We start from the raw sequence: 18306 nt of genomic DNA on the forward strand, positions 1-18306 counted from the left end.
CTGGTAGGAATTTTCCCAGTACAGAAGCCGATGTGCTCTAGGTTCCTTTGTAATGTAGGTAGGTGCTGCTGCTAGAAAAATGGAGTCATAAGGAGAAAAACAGGAAGGCCAGCCAGTGATCTGAAGAGAAGAGAAAAAAGCCTACGGGGCAGACACACCTAACTCAAAACCAAAAACAACACAATCTTCCCAGTTGTAATAGCTTTCCTTATCACTAGTTAAAAGTCCCTGACTACCATCCTAACTTCCAGAACTTTCCATACATGACCAAGTGCTTCTAGCCCCCTTTCAAGGTGACAAAACCACCCATCTATCCCTTGTGGCAATATCTTCACCCCAAGGATCCCCCTGTTTCTGAATGAGACTTATCCCCCAAACTCTCTCCCCAAACATTCCTACACCTCTTAGTGACAAGGGCCCCCAAGCCACCTCTCCATCCAGCTAATAAAATATGTCATCCTCCCCTAAATGACAGGCACCCATCCTGCCTCCTAGCTGACAACATATCCCACTTTTCACTGACAAGTGTCCCTGCCTCCACTGGCATCTTGAAAGCCACTGTCCAAAAGCCTCCTGCCCCCCATGCCAAGACAAGTTCATTACGCAGGTTTATGCCTTCAGTAAATAACTAAGCAATATTCGTCACCTGTGCTGACCAATATTGGCCATCCCTGGACTACAGCAAATGACTGATTTGTTTTGTCTACTTATTTTTTCAGAAAAAAGTTGTTTTTAATTGAAACTTATTGTGAAGCTAATCTGTTATTGAAATGGGGTAAATGGTTACTTTTACTATTACACTTACATTTACCTTCAGATCTTTTTAATTATACAGAGTTTATTTGCAATTCCATTAAAAAACCGCTTGTAGAAAAATAATTCTTATTGCCAATTATTACAGTTTTGATGATTAATCAGGGTGAGATTTTTAAAATTATTATGATTTATATTCAAGGCACGTTATCACTGTGCTGGATGTGTTGTGTGTGTATAGATACTCTGTGCTAAAACAACTACAGTATTCATCCTGTATATTAATTAATGTTATATTAATACATTGGTATCAGTCTCAGCTACATTGGAATGCTTTATTGTACACTTTGCAAAGTTAGGTATTAACCTTTAAATTAACCTCTTTTTACCAATAGCGTGTGCCCAAATATCTGATATCAGGACCGATGCCATTGTATTTTCTAAGGTATGTGCCACAAGAAGTACTCACTTCTTTTGGTTTCAGAGTAGCAGCCATGTTAGTCTGTATCCGCAAAAAGAAAAGGAGTACTTGTGGCACCTCAGAGACTAACAAATTTATTTGAGCATAAGCTTTTGTGAGCTACAGCTCACTTCATCAGATGCATTCTACTTCTTTTGACAATTCTGGTGATAACCCTGACACTAAAATGCTATTGAGAATTTATCTATTGGACTCCAAACATTTTTTGTTCAGTAACAATTGGGAAATCAGTATGACCCAGGACATCATTTATCTCTCCTTACTCAGGGAAAACTACCCTGGAAATCAACAGGCCCTTAATGACAGCATCACATCTAATCTTCGTATAAGGTCCACACTAAAGTATAACTTTTTAAAAAAAAACAGGTTTGCCTGTTTTCTTTCCTTTTTCCAACAAAGGAAGCATTTATGGGAAATTTTTCAGAGCATGTCTATGTCCTATTTTAGCCACCTGAACTTTTCCATGAGGTTCTCACACCTAAGGTATATCTGCACTTGGAGATCGGGGTGTGAGTCCCACCTCAAGGAGACACACTCGTCAGGGCGCTGATTGAGCATCCATGCTAAAAATAGAGCGTAGCTGCAGCAGTATGAGCTGCAGGATGGGCCAGCCACCCTCAGTACGTGCTTAGGGTCTCCCATGGGCTTGTACTTGGGGCAGCTATGCCTCCTGCCACTCGCACTACTGCAGCTAGATTCTGTTTTTAGCTCTCTAATGCAATGAGAACTAGCATGACTATACCTCCTTGACACCCCCAGCTCAAAGTGTAGACATACCCCTGAAACTTTATACCTCCTCATTCAAAATCTACCTTGAATGATTTAGCTTTTATAAGATAGAGGCTTACATGGATAAATTTTATGAGATATTAAATTAACACATTGATCATGATCAAACAGACTCCTAGGGCTTGACTGCCTCACTGGGTCTCATTGGTGAAAGCCAGTGGAACCTGGGCTGTAGGTTCCTGGCTGTGGAAAGTCCTCCCAGAAGGGACAGTCGCCTCTGTTTTGCTGTGATCTGGAGCCAGTAAGCATAGACCAGAAAGGATGAGTGGTCAGGGCAGCCAGGAGATGGATTGATTCAAGCCCATCCCCTTGTAGCTGCTGCTGTCAGGGCTATCTATGGAGTCCAAACTGTAATTTTGGACTCCATGGATAGCCCTGACAGCAGCAGCTATCCCCTGACAGAACAAGCTAAGAGAGCTAGAGGTATTTTTACTGCCTGTCATTCCAGGGTTGAACACTGCCAGTCCAAGCTCTGCTGTGCCCTTTGGTCCCTTGCCTAGAAACAGCCTCTCTTATAATCACTGTATAACAAATGAGATGACAGCTTATAAACATTTAGTCTCTAATCCGCAATAAGCGTTCTTACTGCATTCTCTGCACAGAGCTCCCCTTGCTACCAGTGGGAGCTCTGCTCATGGAATTGTGCAGTCTGTAATAGGGTCCTGCATTGTGCAGAGGAGTTCCACATTGCACAACCAGGGAGCAGAATTTGCGCTAAAATATTAAGGTGCTTCTATTAGTGATAAGACTATATGTAATGAGACTTTTAAAAATCTACTATGGGAGGAGCACAATTTACAAGAATTTATTTTATGCCTTACGCCCATGTGTATAGTTGCGTGTCTGGTGATACACATCATGCAAATATAATAAGACACATCATAGAGTTTTGAGGCAACATACATCTAATTCACCTGTGATGTATCATTGCATGCCTCACATCACTTCTTACATTCAAGGAAATTATAATTGTAGAACAACTGTTTTAGATGAATGATGATATTTGAAGGAAAATACCGTGCGCGTGAGGGCTATGTAGGTGCGATGGTGAAATTACTGTTACCACTGTCAGAGAACAACATTAGGTGCCTGAAGTTGATGGCAAACATATAACTGCTTCACTGTCACAACTAGGAGGGACTCAGGTTCATACAATCAAGCTCAGCAGGCCTTCCGGAATGGTGTACAAACCTACAGGGCCTTCTTTCCGTAAGCTTGCCAATTTAAACCCTGCTTAAATTGCCAATTTAAACCATAACTCAATGGTAACGTCTTTCTATTGGCATAGGACAAGATTATTTTTCCATGGAATTGGAGGCTACATTTTCAGTTTTCATTTTCATTCTTATGAAAATTAAAGATGTGTAGGAGGTACCTATATTACAGCAATGAAACCCTCTGTTTACAACTCTAAACCACTACAGCCTTAGAGGCAGGTATGGCCGAACAGCTGGAGCAGTTAACTGAGACTCAGGAGACTCGGGTTCTCTCCTTGGTTCTGCCACTCACCTGCTGGACAGTCTTGAGGAAGTCACTTTACCTGTGTGTTAACTAGAAGTGGTGTGTCTGTTACCCAATCTGTTAAAGGGGGATGGTGATACTGCCGTCCTTTGACAAGCACTGTATAAGAGCTAGGTATTATTAACTATTTCCTGCGAGTTTTTCATTTTCAAAATCCCCCTTATTCTTACATATTTATCCATCACTCAGATTCTGACAATGTTGTTCAAGGTAACTCTTTATAATATTCCCTGGTATGGTAGGAATGATATTACTAAGTAGAGAGGGTAATATTTAAATGTTTTGTGGCTAAATTGCTTACAGATGTCAAATTATTTAGATTGAATTAGAATATTGTTCAAAAGAAAATGAATGTTTAAAAAGGTATGCTATATAAATTTTCTAAGACTGAGTCATTCTTACAAGGATTAAGAACAGACCTGTGGAGAGAATGGAAACTCTATTTTGTTAAAGAGTTGGAGATTTAAAAATCTATTTTCATTCTGATTAGGAATTAAACCCGAAAATTTTGATATTCTCTGAGAAATAATTTTTTTAGAAGTAGTAGTTTTGGATTGGTAAAAACCTTTTTTTAAAAAAATAAAATATAATATAGTACAAATAAAAAATAAATCATAACAAAAAGACATTTTGAAAGGAAAAAATTGTGACATTTCGTTATAACTTCAAAACAGGATGTTTCAATATTGTTGGAACTTTTATTCAATTAAATGAAATTCTGGCAAAATTGATGCAATTTTTAAATTGTTTAAATGTCAATAGAACTGAATTCTCCAATGGAAAATGTTCTGGTCAAACTTTTTCTGAATCAGGTCTAATTAAGAAACAATGAATTACTAGCAAGACCAGTGGTTGTGTAAGATTTTAACCAATGAGAAGAACATACACATTTTGGCACCTGTATATTTGTTAAAAGAAAAGGAGTACTTGTGGCACTTTAGAGACTAACTCACGAAAGCTTATGCTCAAATAAATTTGTTAGTCTAAGGTGCCACAAGTACTCCAGTTCTTATTACTGACTCAGTGGCTTTGGGCAAGTCCTTCAGAATCTGATCCAAAGCCCAGGGAAGCATTGCCATTGATGTTACTGGGCTGTGGATGAGGACCTCTGTATGGGTATGTATATGTTGCAGTTGGAGGTGTGATGACAGCACGTGTAAACACACCCAATATAGCTTTAATCTAGCTCGTGCAAGTACCAACCGCAGTGAAGCTGTGGCACACAGGTGTCAGCATGGGCTAGCCACCCGTGTAAGTACCCAGGGTTCCAGCTGGGCTTGTACAGACTGTGCTGAAGCCTGCTGTTGTGACTTCACTAATGGTACTCATGCTAGCTTGATTAAAGCTAACTCTGATCACGTGCTGAAACCACGCACCTCGGCTGCAATGTGTGTTTTAGTTTCACTCTCTGTTAAATGGGAATACTAATATTGGTCTATCTCATGGGAATACTGTGAGAATTAATTAATGTTTGCATAGAGATAGCAAACTGCATATAGCAACTGTAAGTGCAAAAATTTATTACCTTTTCACTCAAATCCCTACTTTAAAAATACTTCTTACAGAAATCCTTTAAACTATTCCTCTCCAAAATTCATTTTAAAAAATATTCTGCACTGCCTGGAGATTGACCTGCACCAAATCAAGAGGTGTAAATGTGCAATCTACTCAAATTGTTATATTCTGTTTTACTTAGATTACAAGAGCCCTGGGGCAAGATTGTATCTCCTGCCGTTTGTTGTACTTCAGAGAAAACATTAATGGTGTTCAATAAATAACAATAAATTATCATAATTGCTTTTAGGAAACAAAATAACAGATGTACAATTTATTTCCTCATTGGTAGAAACTAAGAAGGATTTCCCCGGTGACCAAAGAAAGAAGGAAAGGAAAAAAATAATGTAATCCTTGCTTTTAAAAATTGGTATTCTTTATAAAAATGTGTGCTGTTTCAAAGAGTTCTGGTTTTAATAAATAAAATTATAATAATAAATATTATATATATTTAAGTAGCTCCTATCATGTGTGCAACTCCAAATGCTTTATAAATATTACCTAAGTAAAGGCCAAAGCTTCACTCTGGTAATGTGGAGTACATATTTACCATCATATTCATTTTATAGATCAGTAAAGTGAGGTACAGAAGGCTAAATACCATTCATCATATTCATTCCAGTAGTCTCCTTGATTGTAATAAGTATTCAGTGGTATTATCACAAGAATAAAGTGAGCAAGTTTACTATACAGAAATCAGGTGAAACACCATGATTATAGTATGAGTGTGAGAACTAGAAACCCTGGAATCTCAGACCTATGCCCTAAACACTAGGCAACATTTTTTAGCGTTTGCATACAAAATACAAAATGAAATTATAGAAATTGAAGAATCAGGCTGGTTTAAAATTATCCATCAGAAATGTTGTTTGACAGAAAATTAGATTTTTTATAAAACAAAATATTTTGTGAAAAAGCATCTCTTGTCCATGGAAAATTCAGATTTGTGTTGAAAAATCAAATGCCCCCAAAATGAAATCTTTCAGCCAAAAATTAAAATTTGTTGTTTTGGATATGCTGCCACTGTGCCTCATGAGAGTTGTAGTCCCATTTCCTTACAACCCCAACCTTCTCTGTAGACTGACTGGGCTCCCATTTTTAAAATGCATCTTCTCATCTCCCATGATGCATCATGGCTAGGACTCCCATGGTTCAATTACATCTCCTCACCACAAGGGGAGACCATGGTGTATCATGTTAGCTGTAGTCCAGCCAGGGAGTCTGTATGACAGAAGAGAATGGGAGTATGAGGCACCCAAATTGCAACTCCCACTACAACTACATTTCCAAATCAAGCTCTCTCAGTTTTCAGCCAAAATATTTTGGTAGGTTTTGTTGTTGAAAAATAGACCAGCTCTATTTGGAAGCTTTATAGCATACTTGGAAGACATGAAAGAATTTCCTTTCACCCACCCCAATACTTTTGCAATGAATGATCATTCACTAGTTCAAGGTTAATTAAAAAGAGCACAATTTTTCATCTCCCACAAAATATGTATAAATCATTTCTTTAACCACATTTAGTTGATGATGGCTTAACAATTACTGTACATACAGCAAATGTATCTGTACAGTGCAGCCAGGTATATCAGTTCGTACATGCTAACACTCATTGATTTATGTGAATGGAAAGTCCATATATAACTTGTACTTGAAGACATGCAATTTTCCACAAGAGAAGGAAATAAGTTATACAATGTGGCTGAGTTATATATTATGTATGTAAATTTACTACAAAACATAGCAATAATCCTGTACTGGGATCCAGTATTGCAGACTCCTGTATCATGCAAATCCCATTTGCCTTTGGTGGGCCAATGCCCATGAAATCAGCACGTTTGCCCACCATTTCTGGACTAAGAAATATAGCTATTTTATAATTTATACTGGTCACTTCTTCCAAATCAAAATCTCTATAGCAAAAAATAATCAAGAGAGATGAGTGAAAACAGTCATTAACAGAGTGAAACATTGTTGCAGCTTGGTTCCTCCAGGGATTGAGATCTATGAAAAGTGTGTATCAGCTTCAATGATTAAAACTGAACAAAAGCCTAAAGGAATCTATAACCGCCATTAAAAAAAGAGAAAGGTTTGAATCTGACTTCAAAAAAGCAATTTTGGTTTAGTGTCTGTTCTGAACTGTAGAGATTGAAAATTATGCAAACTCAAATGAAAAACCACACACAAGGGCACTATGCACCTGTTGCGCAAATCCTTACTGACAGGAGTCTTCACCCTTACCAGTGAGAGTCATCCCATGTCATTGCAATGGCTTTGAGAATAAGGACCACTCACATAAGTAAGGGTTTGCAGTAGCAGGTCCTTTATTGCCTACTGTAGCAAATGGAAAAGAAAAAAAATCTTACCGTTTTTTCTTTCACTGTTTCCACATGATCAGGTCTTGGCAAAGGTGCCACTTGAGCTAGGGTTTCTTCTTTCTGAATTTTTTCATGTTTGGATGCCATTTGTGGAATCCCAGTGGTCAAATCTTCCTTCTTAATCTCCTCTTGTTTTTTAACTTGCAATTCCTCAGGAGGTACTTTGGTTTCTAACTTCAGTTTGATATCTTGTCCTTTAGTCTCAACTCTGACGTCTTCTTTTTTGTCCTCTGGGAGGGATGGTTTCTCTTCTGGGAGTACACCTTTTTTGTCTTCTTCCAATTTGCTTATAAGTTGCTTTGCATCTGAACTTATCTCCAGAGGAATTTTATCCACTGACGATGTCTTTGCCAGTTTCCCCTGTTGTTGTTTTGGATCCTCCTTCTGTATTCCCTGGTGAATTTTATCAACTGAGGGTTTCCTTGCCAGTTTCCCCTGCTGAAGTTTTGGAGCTTCCTTCTGAATTGCTTGCTGGATTTTATCAGCTGATGGTATCTTAACCAGTTTCCCCAGCTGGAATTTTGGATCTTCCTTCTGAATCCCCTGCTGGATTTTATCAGCTGAAAGCGTCTTTGCCAATTTCCCCTGTTGAAGTTTTGGATCTTCCTTCTGAATCCCCTGCTGGATTTTATCAGCTGAAAGCGTCTTTGCCAATTTCCCCTGTTGAAGTTTTGGATCTTCCTTCTGAATCCCCTGCTGGATTTTATCAGATGAAAGTGTCTTTGCCAATTTCCCCAGCGGAAGCTTTGGAACTTTTTTCTGAATTCCTGGTTCTTCTTTTGATTTTTCAACTATTTGGGTAGGCAGTGCTGCAGTTTTCTGAGGGTGATCTGACTTGGTTGGCGTAGGCTGGCTCTGAGGGACAACAGATGGTTTGGATACCAACTGTGAAGGGGCAGCCATTGGAGGTGGCATTTTGCCCATATCCCCAAGTTGTCCCGATATTGCTCTTTGTCTCTGGCAGTTTAAGCACAGCCATTCTTGTACCTATAACATAACAAACAACATTAAATAAAATAAATATTTTTGAAAGTAAAATCATTTTGTGCTTTTGGCTGTTACTGTTGTCACTACAGTACTTGTAATCCAAATCCTATGCACATCATACACAATTATTTTCCTGGTTCCCTTGCTGGAAGACTCACACCATTCATCTAAACCACACAGAATGCAACAATTTAATGTATCCAAAGTAACAGGAGGGTATAAATACACTTGCAAATTTTATCCTTCATCCAAAATATTGCTGTCCTTTTCTAGAAAGCTTGCCCATATATGCCCAACATCTAAAACCTATCAAAGCCTCTTATACAAATTGAGACAATGCTTCCTCTATGGTTGTTCATCATTGTAATAGGATGGTCTGTCTGTTTAATGGACTGCTTTGGACTTTTGTTTATCTGTTTTTCCCTTAGAGATTAGTTCTTTTTCTCTATTCTGGATTTTCTAGTTTTGGGTGGTAAAAGTGTGTGTGTGTGAGACAATGGGATATGAATGAAAGATAGGTCATCCTTCTTTTGTTTTCTTCTTCCTTTGGTAAATCGTTGCTGCATTCTGTCTCTCTTTCTACCTACCTTTCTCAGAAAACTAGGAAAAGGACAAATGGCAAATGGGCACCCGTGTATAAACTCATGTTGATGGTTGCCTGGTTACAGAAGAGTCAGACTGCTTTCAGCAGCACTTGGCTATAGTTGCAGCAGGTTTGAAATGGGAACCTGAGACATAGTAAACAGTATAAAAAACCCCCAGAAACCTCTGGAGAAGGGGTTAGCCTTGAAGCTTTAATTCAGAGCCAGCTAATGAGCCCCATTATTGGACCAAGATCCTGACGCTGTAAATTACAGAAACCTTTGTTGTGTGTTTCTTTTTGTTCTTTTCAGCAAGATGGGGGAAGGCCTAATAGATTCAATTTCTTTTACCACATTTGGACTGGAGCTCCTATTTTCTTCATAGTGCCAACCCAGCGGCTTCATGTCTGTTCAAACACCTATCACTCGGACGGTGTTTTTTGGAAACATATAATATAATAAACAGAGAAATAACAGTGATAGTAATAATATATTAGAAAACTGTGGCTGAAGAAAACTATCAGTGGCTGAAGAACAGAGACCCCTTAAATTTCTACATCAAAGATATGCTTCAGATAATTTTAGAATGGAAGGATTCTTGTAAAAAAAAAGGGGGGTCTTTAAAAGCTAATCATACAGTCACAGAGGTAGAGCTGGAAGGGATTATGTTACTGACCTGTGAAGAAAAAAGAAAAAGGTGCATCCAATTCTGAAAGGTGTCCAGGGTCAGATTTACAAAGGTATTGAGGCACCCAAAGATCTAGATTGGTGCCTAATGGCTAGGAGTCTAACTGTCACTGACAGCCAATGAGACATAGGTGTCTATTTCACTCTGGTACTTTTGTAAATACCACTAAGTGCCTATCTGCATGTTTTGGCACCTAAATCCCTTTGTAAATCTGGGTCTCAGCTACCAAGCACCTCACATGAGGTGCTCAGCCTTGTATTCTTCTTCTCGTCCCACAGTACAGTTTATATTTTGCTCTATCATACTCAAGAATGGTCGCAACTGAACATCAAACAGATTAAAATTAGCAATTGCCATGTCATTTTGTTTCTGTTCTTACAGGCCGTTTATGAAGTCTTACAAGGCCCAGAATAATAACTGGAATTCTGTTAAGCATTCCACCAATATCTTGCTGGCTCTAGGCCAAAACAGAGTTAGAAAATATGTGAAATAATAAGAATTGTAAATTATTTATTAGAATTGCATATGAAAAGAGTGTTATGTGTGAATCACACGCTCTTATAAAAGCTAAACTGCAAGCACAATTACAAGGTATGAAGAAGTGATTGTTTAATATTTAAAATAGAAGTAGCCTTCTTTGTCAGCAAATAAATCATTATGTTCCTAGCACTCAACATGAGGGAATAATATATCTGCACTTCAGCAGGGTTCACATATTTTGTCTAAAAATTGCATTTACCTACCTATTCTTTTACTTTTCATTACAATGCCCCATACACATGAGTATTAGTAATTGTCACTGACACAGAAGCACATAAAGCATTTGAAATAATTGGTAATTTTTCCCCAATAAAGACTGAAATATCTAACGCTTTACTGAGTCATCTGTAGCTTCTTATATTGATTTCTATAAGGAGCTAAAAAGGACACTCACATAAAAGCCTGATCCAACTCCCACTGAAAGTAAAAGAAAGGCTCCCATTGACTTCAGTGGACACAGGATCAGGCCCTTAGCTCAAAATGAGAGAATGTGTGTACACGTGCATGTGAGAGTTTATGGTCAGGTCTCCACTACAGACTTATATCGGTATAGCCACTTTGCTCTGGGGTGTGTATTGTTGTCATACCAACCTAACCCCCTCTGTAGACAGCAATATGTCAGCGGGAGAGCTTCTCCCATCAACACAGCTATTGCCTTTTGGAGAGGTGGATTAATTATGCTCTCCCGTTAGCATAGGAGCATCTTCACTAAAGCGCTTCAGCAACATTTTAAGTGTAGACCTGCCCTCACTATAAAAAAAAATTTGGCCCAGTGCCAATGCAGACTCCCAACACTTTCTCCTTAAATAAAAAACAACCAGAGAATGCTCTCCACTAACCCCTCAGGCAACAAGCTGTACAAATAGGTTATTTTGCCTGAATGAACTTGGGTCAATGGCCCCCACCACTTCAGCCTCCTCCATTTTAAATGCTAACCCAAGCCCATCAACAGCCATGGTCTTACACAATAAGAAAAACCATCTCCAAAGTAATGCGGGCTACCTAGAGTCATAAAGTTATAGAGTTTAAGGTAAGAAGGGACCACAAGATCATTCAGTCTGACCTCCTGTACATCACAGGCTATCAGTGCCACCCAGCACCCACCACAAACCCAACAACTGAAATTAGACTAAAGTACTAGAGCCCTCAGAAAACTAAACTATTGTATGTCACAGGCAGAGAATAGGAGGCACTGCGGTGCACCAATGCCCGAGGCCCCCATACAGCAGGGGATTGTTTATATGAGATATACTGAGATGATCCTGGCAAATGATCTAACTATCAGGTTAGCGGAACAAACCTTAGTCTCTAATGCCATCTTTCAAGATTTTAATCCTGAGATTTGCAATAATTCGTGTTTTTCTTAAAGACTCAGATTCTACAGTCATGTGAATATGTGAGACTCTCAGATGTATTTTTATTTTTAAGGTACATTTTTAGCTTGCATGGTTGGGGAGAAAAGCATGATAATGTGACCCCAGTGTAGCATAAGGGGGGCAAAACCAGAATACAAATAAAAGGAACCAAAATGTATTTTTGTAATTGGTCTCATGATTCAGAAGCCAATCTAATGATTTTTAGGGCCTGTAGTGAGGCAGGGTGGCCTCCCTCTGAGCTAGAGGGGGACAACCCACCCTCCCTGCCCACGTGGATAGAGACAGGACTCCCTTACCCCTCCCACCGGGAGTACGACACCAGAACAGGAAATATAAAGGGCGGGGCCTCCTGCTCAGCTGAGGCTGAGACACCAGGGGAGACAGACATCCCTGGCTGCGGAGCTCAATGATGCCCTGCCATGGGACACCTACCCAGAAGAGGCGGAGGACGTCCCGCTAATCCAGGTATACCTCGAGGGGAGGGGAGGAAGTGGCCCAGGGGCAGCCAACCTTAGTCTGGCTGCAGCTTTGCCTCATGCACAGCCACTGTGTTGTGGTTGGGATCCCTGCTGACCCAGTGGCAGACCACTCCGACACTGTTAGGGCTCTGGGTCAGGGTCTGGTAGAATAGGGTTGGTCCAGACCTCTCCTGCCACCACCAGGGCCTGGGTTTGTTGGTTGTCCACCGAAGCTAGGAAGTCTGATCCGGGGGCTTGCCCTGTCTCTGAACCATGAGACCAGGCTAATTGACTCCTGGGTTTGCTCTGGCTCTCCAACAAGAGCACAGAGCTCATTGACTCCTGGGCTTGCCCTGTCTCTGAATCAAGAGACCAGGGCTAACTGGCTACTGGGTTTTTCCCCAACTCTGCTGCAAGAGTCCAGAGCAAGTCAACTGATGGTTTCCTCTGGCTCTGCTGCAAGAGCCCAGAGCTGAGTGATTACTGGGTGTGCCCTGCCTCTGCAGCAAGAGACTAGGGCCAGTTGGCTATGGCATTTGCCCAGTCCCTGCTTAAAGAGCTCTAGGGCTACAGCCTATTGACTGTCCAGCCCAGCCTCGGGGTGAGGTGTGCTGGCTCCAGAGAGAACCTGCTCCTGCATAATCAGCCAAAGCTAGGTGCCTATCTGGCAACTCAACCTCATTAGGCCCATCGGGACACTAATGCCAGACTGCTAGGTCCCCAAAACTAGGCCGAGATTCCAATGATGGAGTGAGGCAGGGTGGCCTCACTCTGACCCAGAGGGGGAGGACTGACCACCACTGACTACACTGCCAGACTCATGAGTTTGGAACATTTGGGGCTGGAGGTCCTAAATGAGCTATATCCTCTGCTTGTGTAAATCAGTGTTGTTCCACTGAAGTCAATAGACCTATGTGATTTATACCAGCTGAGAATTTGGCCTCACATTATGCTTGATGTGTACTAAATTTATTTTATGCTCAGACTCCTTATGAATGAGTTTACTGTATTCCACCTCAAGGTAGCAAGCTGTTGTTGCTAATATCCCATAATATTAACATATGAGTTGTATTTATATATGGAGTATAATCCAATATGTTGCTGATGTAGTATAAAAGTTCTTAATGATTATTGCTCTGTGGAGATAATTCCATTTGCTGAAATTTGCTTTCATTCCAATTTGGTTTTGAAATCTACCTGGTTTCCTGCCAGCTCATCTGGAGCATGGACCCTGGAAGGCCTAAGGTCCTTGACTCTGGGATACTCTGCCTGGCAGGCTGCCCTAGAGACAGGCAGGATAGCTGGCAGGAAACTATCAGACCCTTATGTGGTTTCTGGAGGAACTCTGTCAAAATCTAACCATCTCTGCAAAACATTTTGATTTCAGTGAATCGGCAAATTCTAAAGCTCTATTAATAATCCATTGGCACTTTTTGTTGCATATGCCTGAGCTTAGTGCAGTCCTAGTTTTTACAGAATTTATATCTTCAGCATCTCACACCATAATGTTGGGTATGATTCTGAAACACCTATGCTCATTGAGCAGTCATTGACTTCAGGGGTTGTGCCATGTGTGGACGGCGTTGCAGGACTGAGCCTTGAGAAAGACTGTCAAGTTTGTTCATTCTGTGTGGAGATGCAGAACTATTCTGCTGACTCACACAAGAAACCAGCTCAGTGGGATTACTCTAGGTTAGCAATGGTGTAAGTGAGAGCAGAATCTGGTCCTGAGCATCTCTCTGAGGTAGGTTGAACAGTTAAAAACCCTGGGAACAGCCAAGTCATGAGGAAAATAGCTTATGATGAACTGCTTGTAAGTACAGACCTGATCAAAGATAATAAAGAGCCTGATCCAAAGTCCATTCAAAATTACGGAAAGACTCTTACAGACTACAGTGGGCATTGAACCATGCTCATCAACTCTTTTTTAATCAATTCTTTTTCCGGTCCAAGGCCACTGCTGCTCAGCACTCAAAGCACATTAACTACCCTCCTTTCTCCCCCCAATAATTTGTTCTGAAAGAAATTTGATCTTTCAATAAATGGCCAAATTATATTACAATTTTCTTTTTTATCTTGGATTCATGCTGGCATTTTTAAACCTTAATCAATTATCCTAGATTTCAATTTTAAACCTTAATCAATTATCTAGATTTACAACTCGGAAAAAGTAGATTCCTAGATTCCAAGATCAGAAGGGACCTTTCTGATCATATATTCAGACCTCCTGTATAACACAGGCCAGAGAACTTCCCCAAAAATAATTCCTAGTGCATAGCTTTTAGAAAAACATCGACTCTATAGCTTCAACTTCCAGCCATTGTATAATGTTATAGCTTTCTCTGCTAGATTAAATAGCCTGGTCCTGGTTCTCTCTTTGGAAGGTATTAGTTACAAACAATGAAGAACACAAATAAGATAGAACCAAGTTTTCCTGAAAATATTTTCACTATTGGTTTCATAAAGTCTCTGTCCAGTCTAGTTATTTCATGTTGCCAAAATTATGTGAGTAACATTAGAAACACTAAAAAACTGTGCACTGATTTTTATAATCCCAGATGAAAGTAGCACAGCCAGAAACAAATTTGGGCATAAAACCGATGCAAAAATAATCATTTGACCATTAATACCATTATGGTTTTAAGTAACTAAATATAACACATCCTGCTAAAGTATGACTCAGATATAGCAAATGGAGAACAGTCTCCCATAATATCATTGATGCTTGCTCTTTCTCATGAGTTTTGTAAAGGTTCTCTCTTCCAAAATAACTTGATCAAATGTGATAGATTTTAATTTAAAACTGCTAAATGGCAACACTGGAGAAATACAGGTCAGATTTTGATATCTTTAGTCACAATGAGTTGCATTCATTCCACAAGTAATTCAATTGTTTCACTGGGACTGGTCATGATGTATGGTGCGACTGAAACATGAGTAAGGCTATCACAATCTAACCTTAACTGTATACTAAGAATACTAAGAATCTATTTGGCCTATTTTTGCAGGGTGACCCAGTAGAAAATACTGGGAGTTGCAAATGTCTATCTGAAAATATGCACGATGGTCACACACTTATATTTTGGATTAAACTGAAGAGACTCAACGTAAAAACAAAACACTTGACCAGTTGCGCTCCATACCCCCCTAATTGCTTCTGATGTTTTCCCTCTTACTAACCAAAGATATCCCTATGTCCTCAACCCTCCACAATTCCAATCCCATCTATATCTCTGTGTTAATATCTTATCATGTCACTTCCCCTCCTTGCTTTGCCAATTATGCCAGTCCCTCTTATCTGCTTCCTCTCCAACCGTCATCATGCTGCCCCTACGTCTTCCCAATTCTGAGTCATCAACCCACTATCCTCTCTCCACTTCAATCCTTCATCAAGACAATTCTTGTGCAGTGCCCACATGAAATGAGTCAGGAATTTCAATAATGTTACTGATATATTCAAAATCAGAATACAAAACAACCCAGTCACTCCCTCCTCTGGGCTTCCCTGTGCATGCTGTCTATTCTGTGTCTGTTTTGCTTACATTATAAACTCTCAAAGGCAGGGACTGTCTGCATTTTTTGCCTCATTTTGTCAAGCCCATAAGAAGAAAAAAAAATAAGCTGATGAGATAAACTGCTGATTTTTTAAACTGTCTGTCTTTAGGATAAAAAGGTAAATTCGTGACACATGTAATTCCACTACAGCAAATTGAACTGCTCATGTGAGTATGGATTAAAGACTCCTCATCTTTCTCCTCGCAGTCTCTGGTTATGTTTGCACCAAGTATCAGTTCTCAGATTTTGGGTTTCTCTAATGAACAAGCAGGGTAACATTCTTTTTCTAAATTGTGCAATTTTTAATAGCCTCTGAAATGCAAACTGCATTTTCAGAACCATGTGTATATCTCATCACAATAAAGTTTATAAATCCTTTTATGTCAGATCTTGATTCCCTGTCAGAACCTGTAAAATCACATTCTGTACCATAAAGTCATATGGCTGAATTTTAGCCTTGTCTTTTCCTCAGTTAACCTCATGCCATGAATACAAGCTTTTCCCCAGGGCTATATTTTCAGTTTGTCTGTCAACCCACATTTATTATGACTTGGGAAATGGACATCATCTTCCTTCAGCAGTCTTCACTGGATAATTCCTCTTGCTTCCTTTCGAATCCTTAAAGACTTTACACCGTTTTATCACCGAGTTGGGTGTACTAGTTATCAGTATTATAAACAACGCTAGTGTGCCTCAAAGTTCCGACTCCACAGCTCTTTTCTGTTTTATTGGGAATTCAACCCCGTCCTGCTGGACATAGTAAAAGCAGCTGTTATACCTATTCAGCTTTCTTATATACAAATACCACCATGAAAAGGGCACACATCTAGCCATTCAATACTAATGTATTTTCTCTGTTTTTCAAGTCACGCAAGAGTTTAGGTACTGCAGTTCCTAGGCTCATATATTCACATATCACAGTGTCAGAAAAGTTAAAGTTGAAAATGTTGATCAGGTCAACTAATCCATCTCCCTGCCAGTGTAGAATTTTTATTAGAGTCTATACAGTGATCCTTTATCCAGTCTAGTTTTAAATGCCTGGGATACAACTATACTAAAGTTTTTACATGGAGTTAACTGATTGTCAGTTTGTTCTGGTCTACAAATATCTGTAGTTTAACCTAGAGATCATCCTAGAAAGTTTCCTTGGAATGTCTGAAACAAATGTTAATTCCTCCTGCTAGAAAAAAAAAGTATTACCATGAAGAGGAGCAAAATAGAGAAATCACAGCAGCACCACTGAAAAATCACTGCTCCAAATCACTGACTTTAAAACATAAGATACAATGAACGCATTTGCGGAGACAAGCTACTTCTTATATAACCAAGCAACACACATTTATTGCAAGACGACAAAAAATATCCATAATACATGAAAAGTGAGGAAAAAAATTAGCCCTTTATTTTAGTTAAAAAAAAGAAGAATGAGGTCTCAGATGCTCTGTAAAATATTTTCATTGCTATCAAAATATGCTTGCTTTTCTTTTGCGTTTGTAGCATACAGATTCTGAAGATTGTTTTTTTAGAAAGTACAGGCAACAAGTCAATTGCATTTAAAAATATAACATTAATATTGCACAGTCATATGACTCAAAAGCGACTTTAACCAGTGCACTTTTTTGGAGGTAGTTTTTCTACTGTTTTAACGTGATTAATACTGAAGAAATTCACATCTTTGGATTGTACTGACTACCAAGCCCCCCTGTTTCCGCTTCCAAATAAACACACTTACTGGTTTGACTACACTTGAAAGTTTGTATTAAAATAGGGTTGGAGGAGTTTAAAGTGCAATAGATTTCAAACAAGGTATTCTTATTCCAGAATAAGAGTGTTCACACATGGGGTTAATTGGGAACAATACCATGTCTAAATAAGCCCTTCGTTTTAAAATGAAACTTTTTTTTTCTATTTAAAGTTGCTGTTAAGCTGTGGTTTTACTCTGTAAAATGACTATGAAAAATTCCATCTTCCTTTACAGCTTTGTTCCCTATGAATATTCAGTCATATCTACTGCCTTTAGTAATAAAAATATCTTTTCATACTTTTTACTCCTCTTACCATTGCAAACAGCTAAAATAGAGTGAGGTGGATTCTCTTTTTTTCTTGGGTATCAGCAGAATTGTTTGCTATACCCTGACCAGATGCACACTCACTGAGGACAATGGGTTGGCATAGTTGTTAAGCCTCCAGTTCAGCTAAGGGCTTATTAATACATTTAAGTCTCGCTGGCTTCAGTCAATGCAGTAAACATATCTGCTGAAGCCCAAGAAAAAACAGAATCCAGCTCACTCTCTTTTGGCTGTGTTGGCTCTACAGTGGTTTTAAACAGAAGTAAACAGCAATGAAAAGTTTCTGTGTTACCTGAGTAATACAAAACCGTTTGCCTAGTTAAGTCTACTGTCCCTAACAATGATGCTATTTGAACAGAAATGTAATGTTACCACAACATGCAGTCTGCTTGATTTTGCTATTCAGTGTATAAACTGTCTTTCCGCACTGTGCTGTAATGGGATTTACCATCCAATGGGATAGTAAATTGGATTTCTTGCCATCCAATAAGCAGTAATAAAAGTAGAAGCTATTGTACAATATGGCTAGCATCCAGACTCCCGTCTTAGATTATGAGAATGCTATTCAATCTGTGT

The 18306-nt window shown here is 39.3% G+C and overlaps 1 protein-coding gene across 1 annotated transcript in view; it reads right to left on the minus strand.

The window, feature by feature from the left end:
• PCLO (piccolo presynaptic cytomatrix protein) overlaps positions 1 to 18306 on the minus strand; it is a 535987-nt gene that overhangs the window by 282440 nt on the left and 235241 nt on the right. The window contains exon 5 of the mRNA XM_077807877.1: positions 7465 to 8463. Coding sequence (XP_077664003.1) covers positions 7465 to 8463 — 999 coding nt within the window. The remainder of the gene's footprint in view (positions 1 to 7464; positions 8464 to 18306) is intronic.

This window comes from Eretmochelys imbricata, chromosome 1 (assembly GCF_965152235.1).
Source record: "Eretmochelys imbricata isolate rEreImb1 chromosome 1, rEreImb1.hap1, whole genome shotgun sequence".
Classification (NCBI taxonomy): domain Eukaryota; kingdom Metazoa; phylum Chordata; order Testudines; family Cheloniidae; genus Eretmochelys; species Eretmochelys imbricata.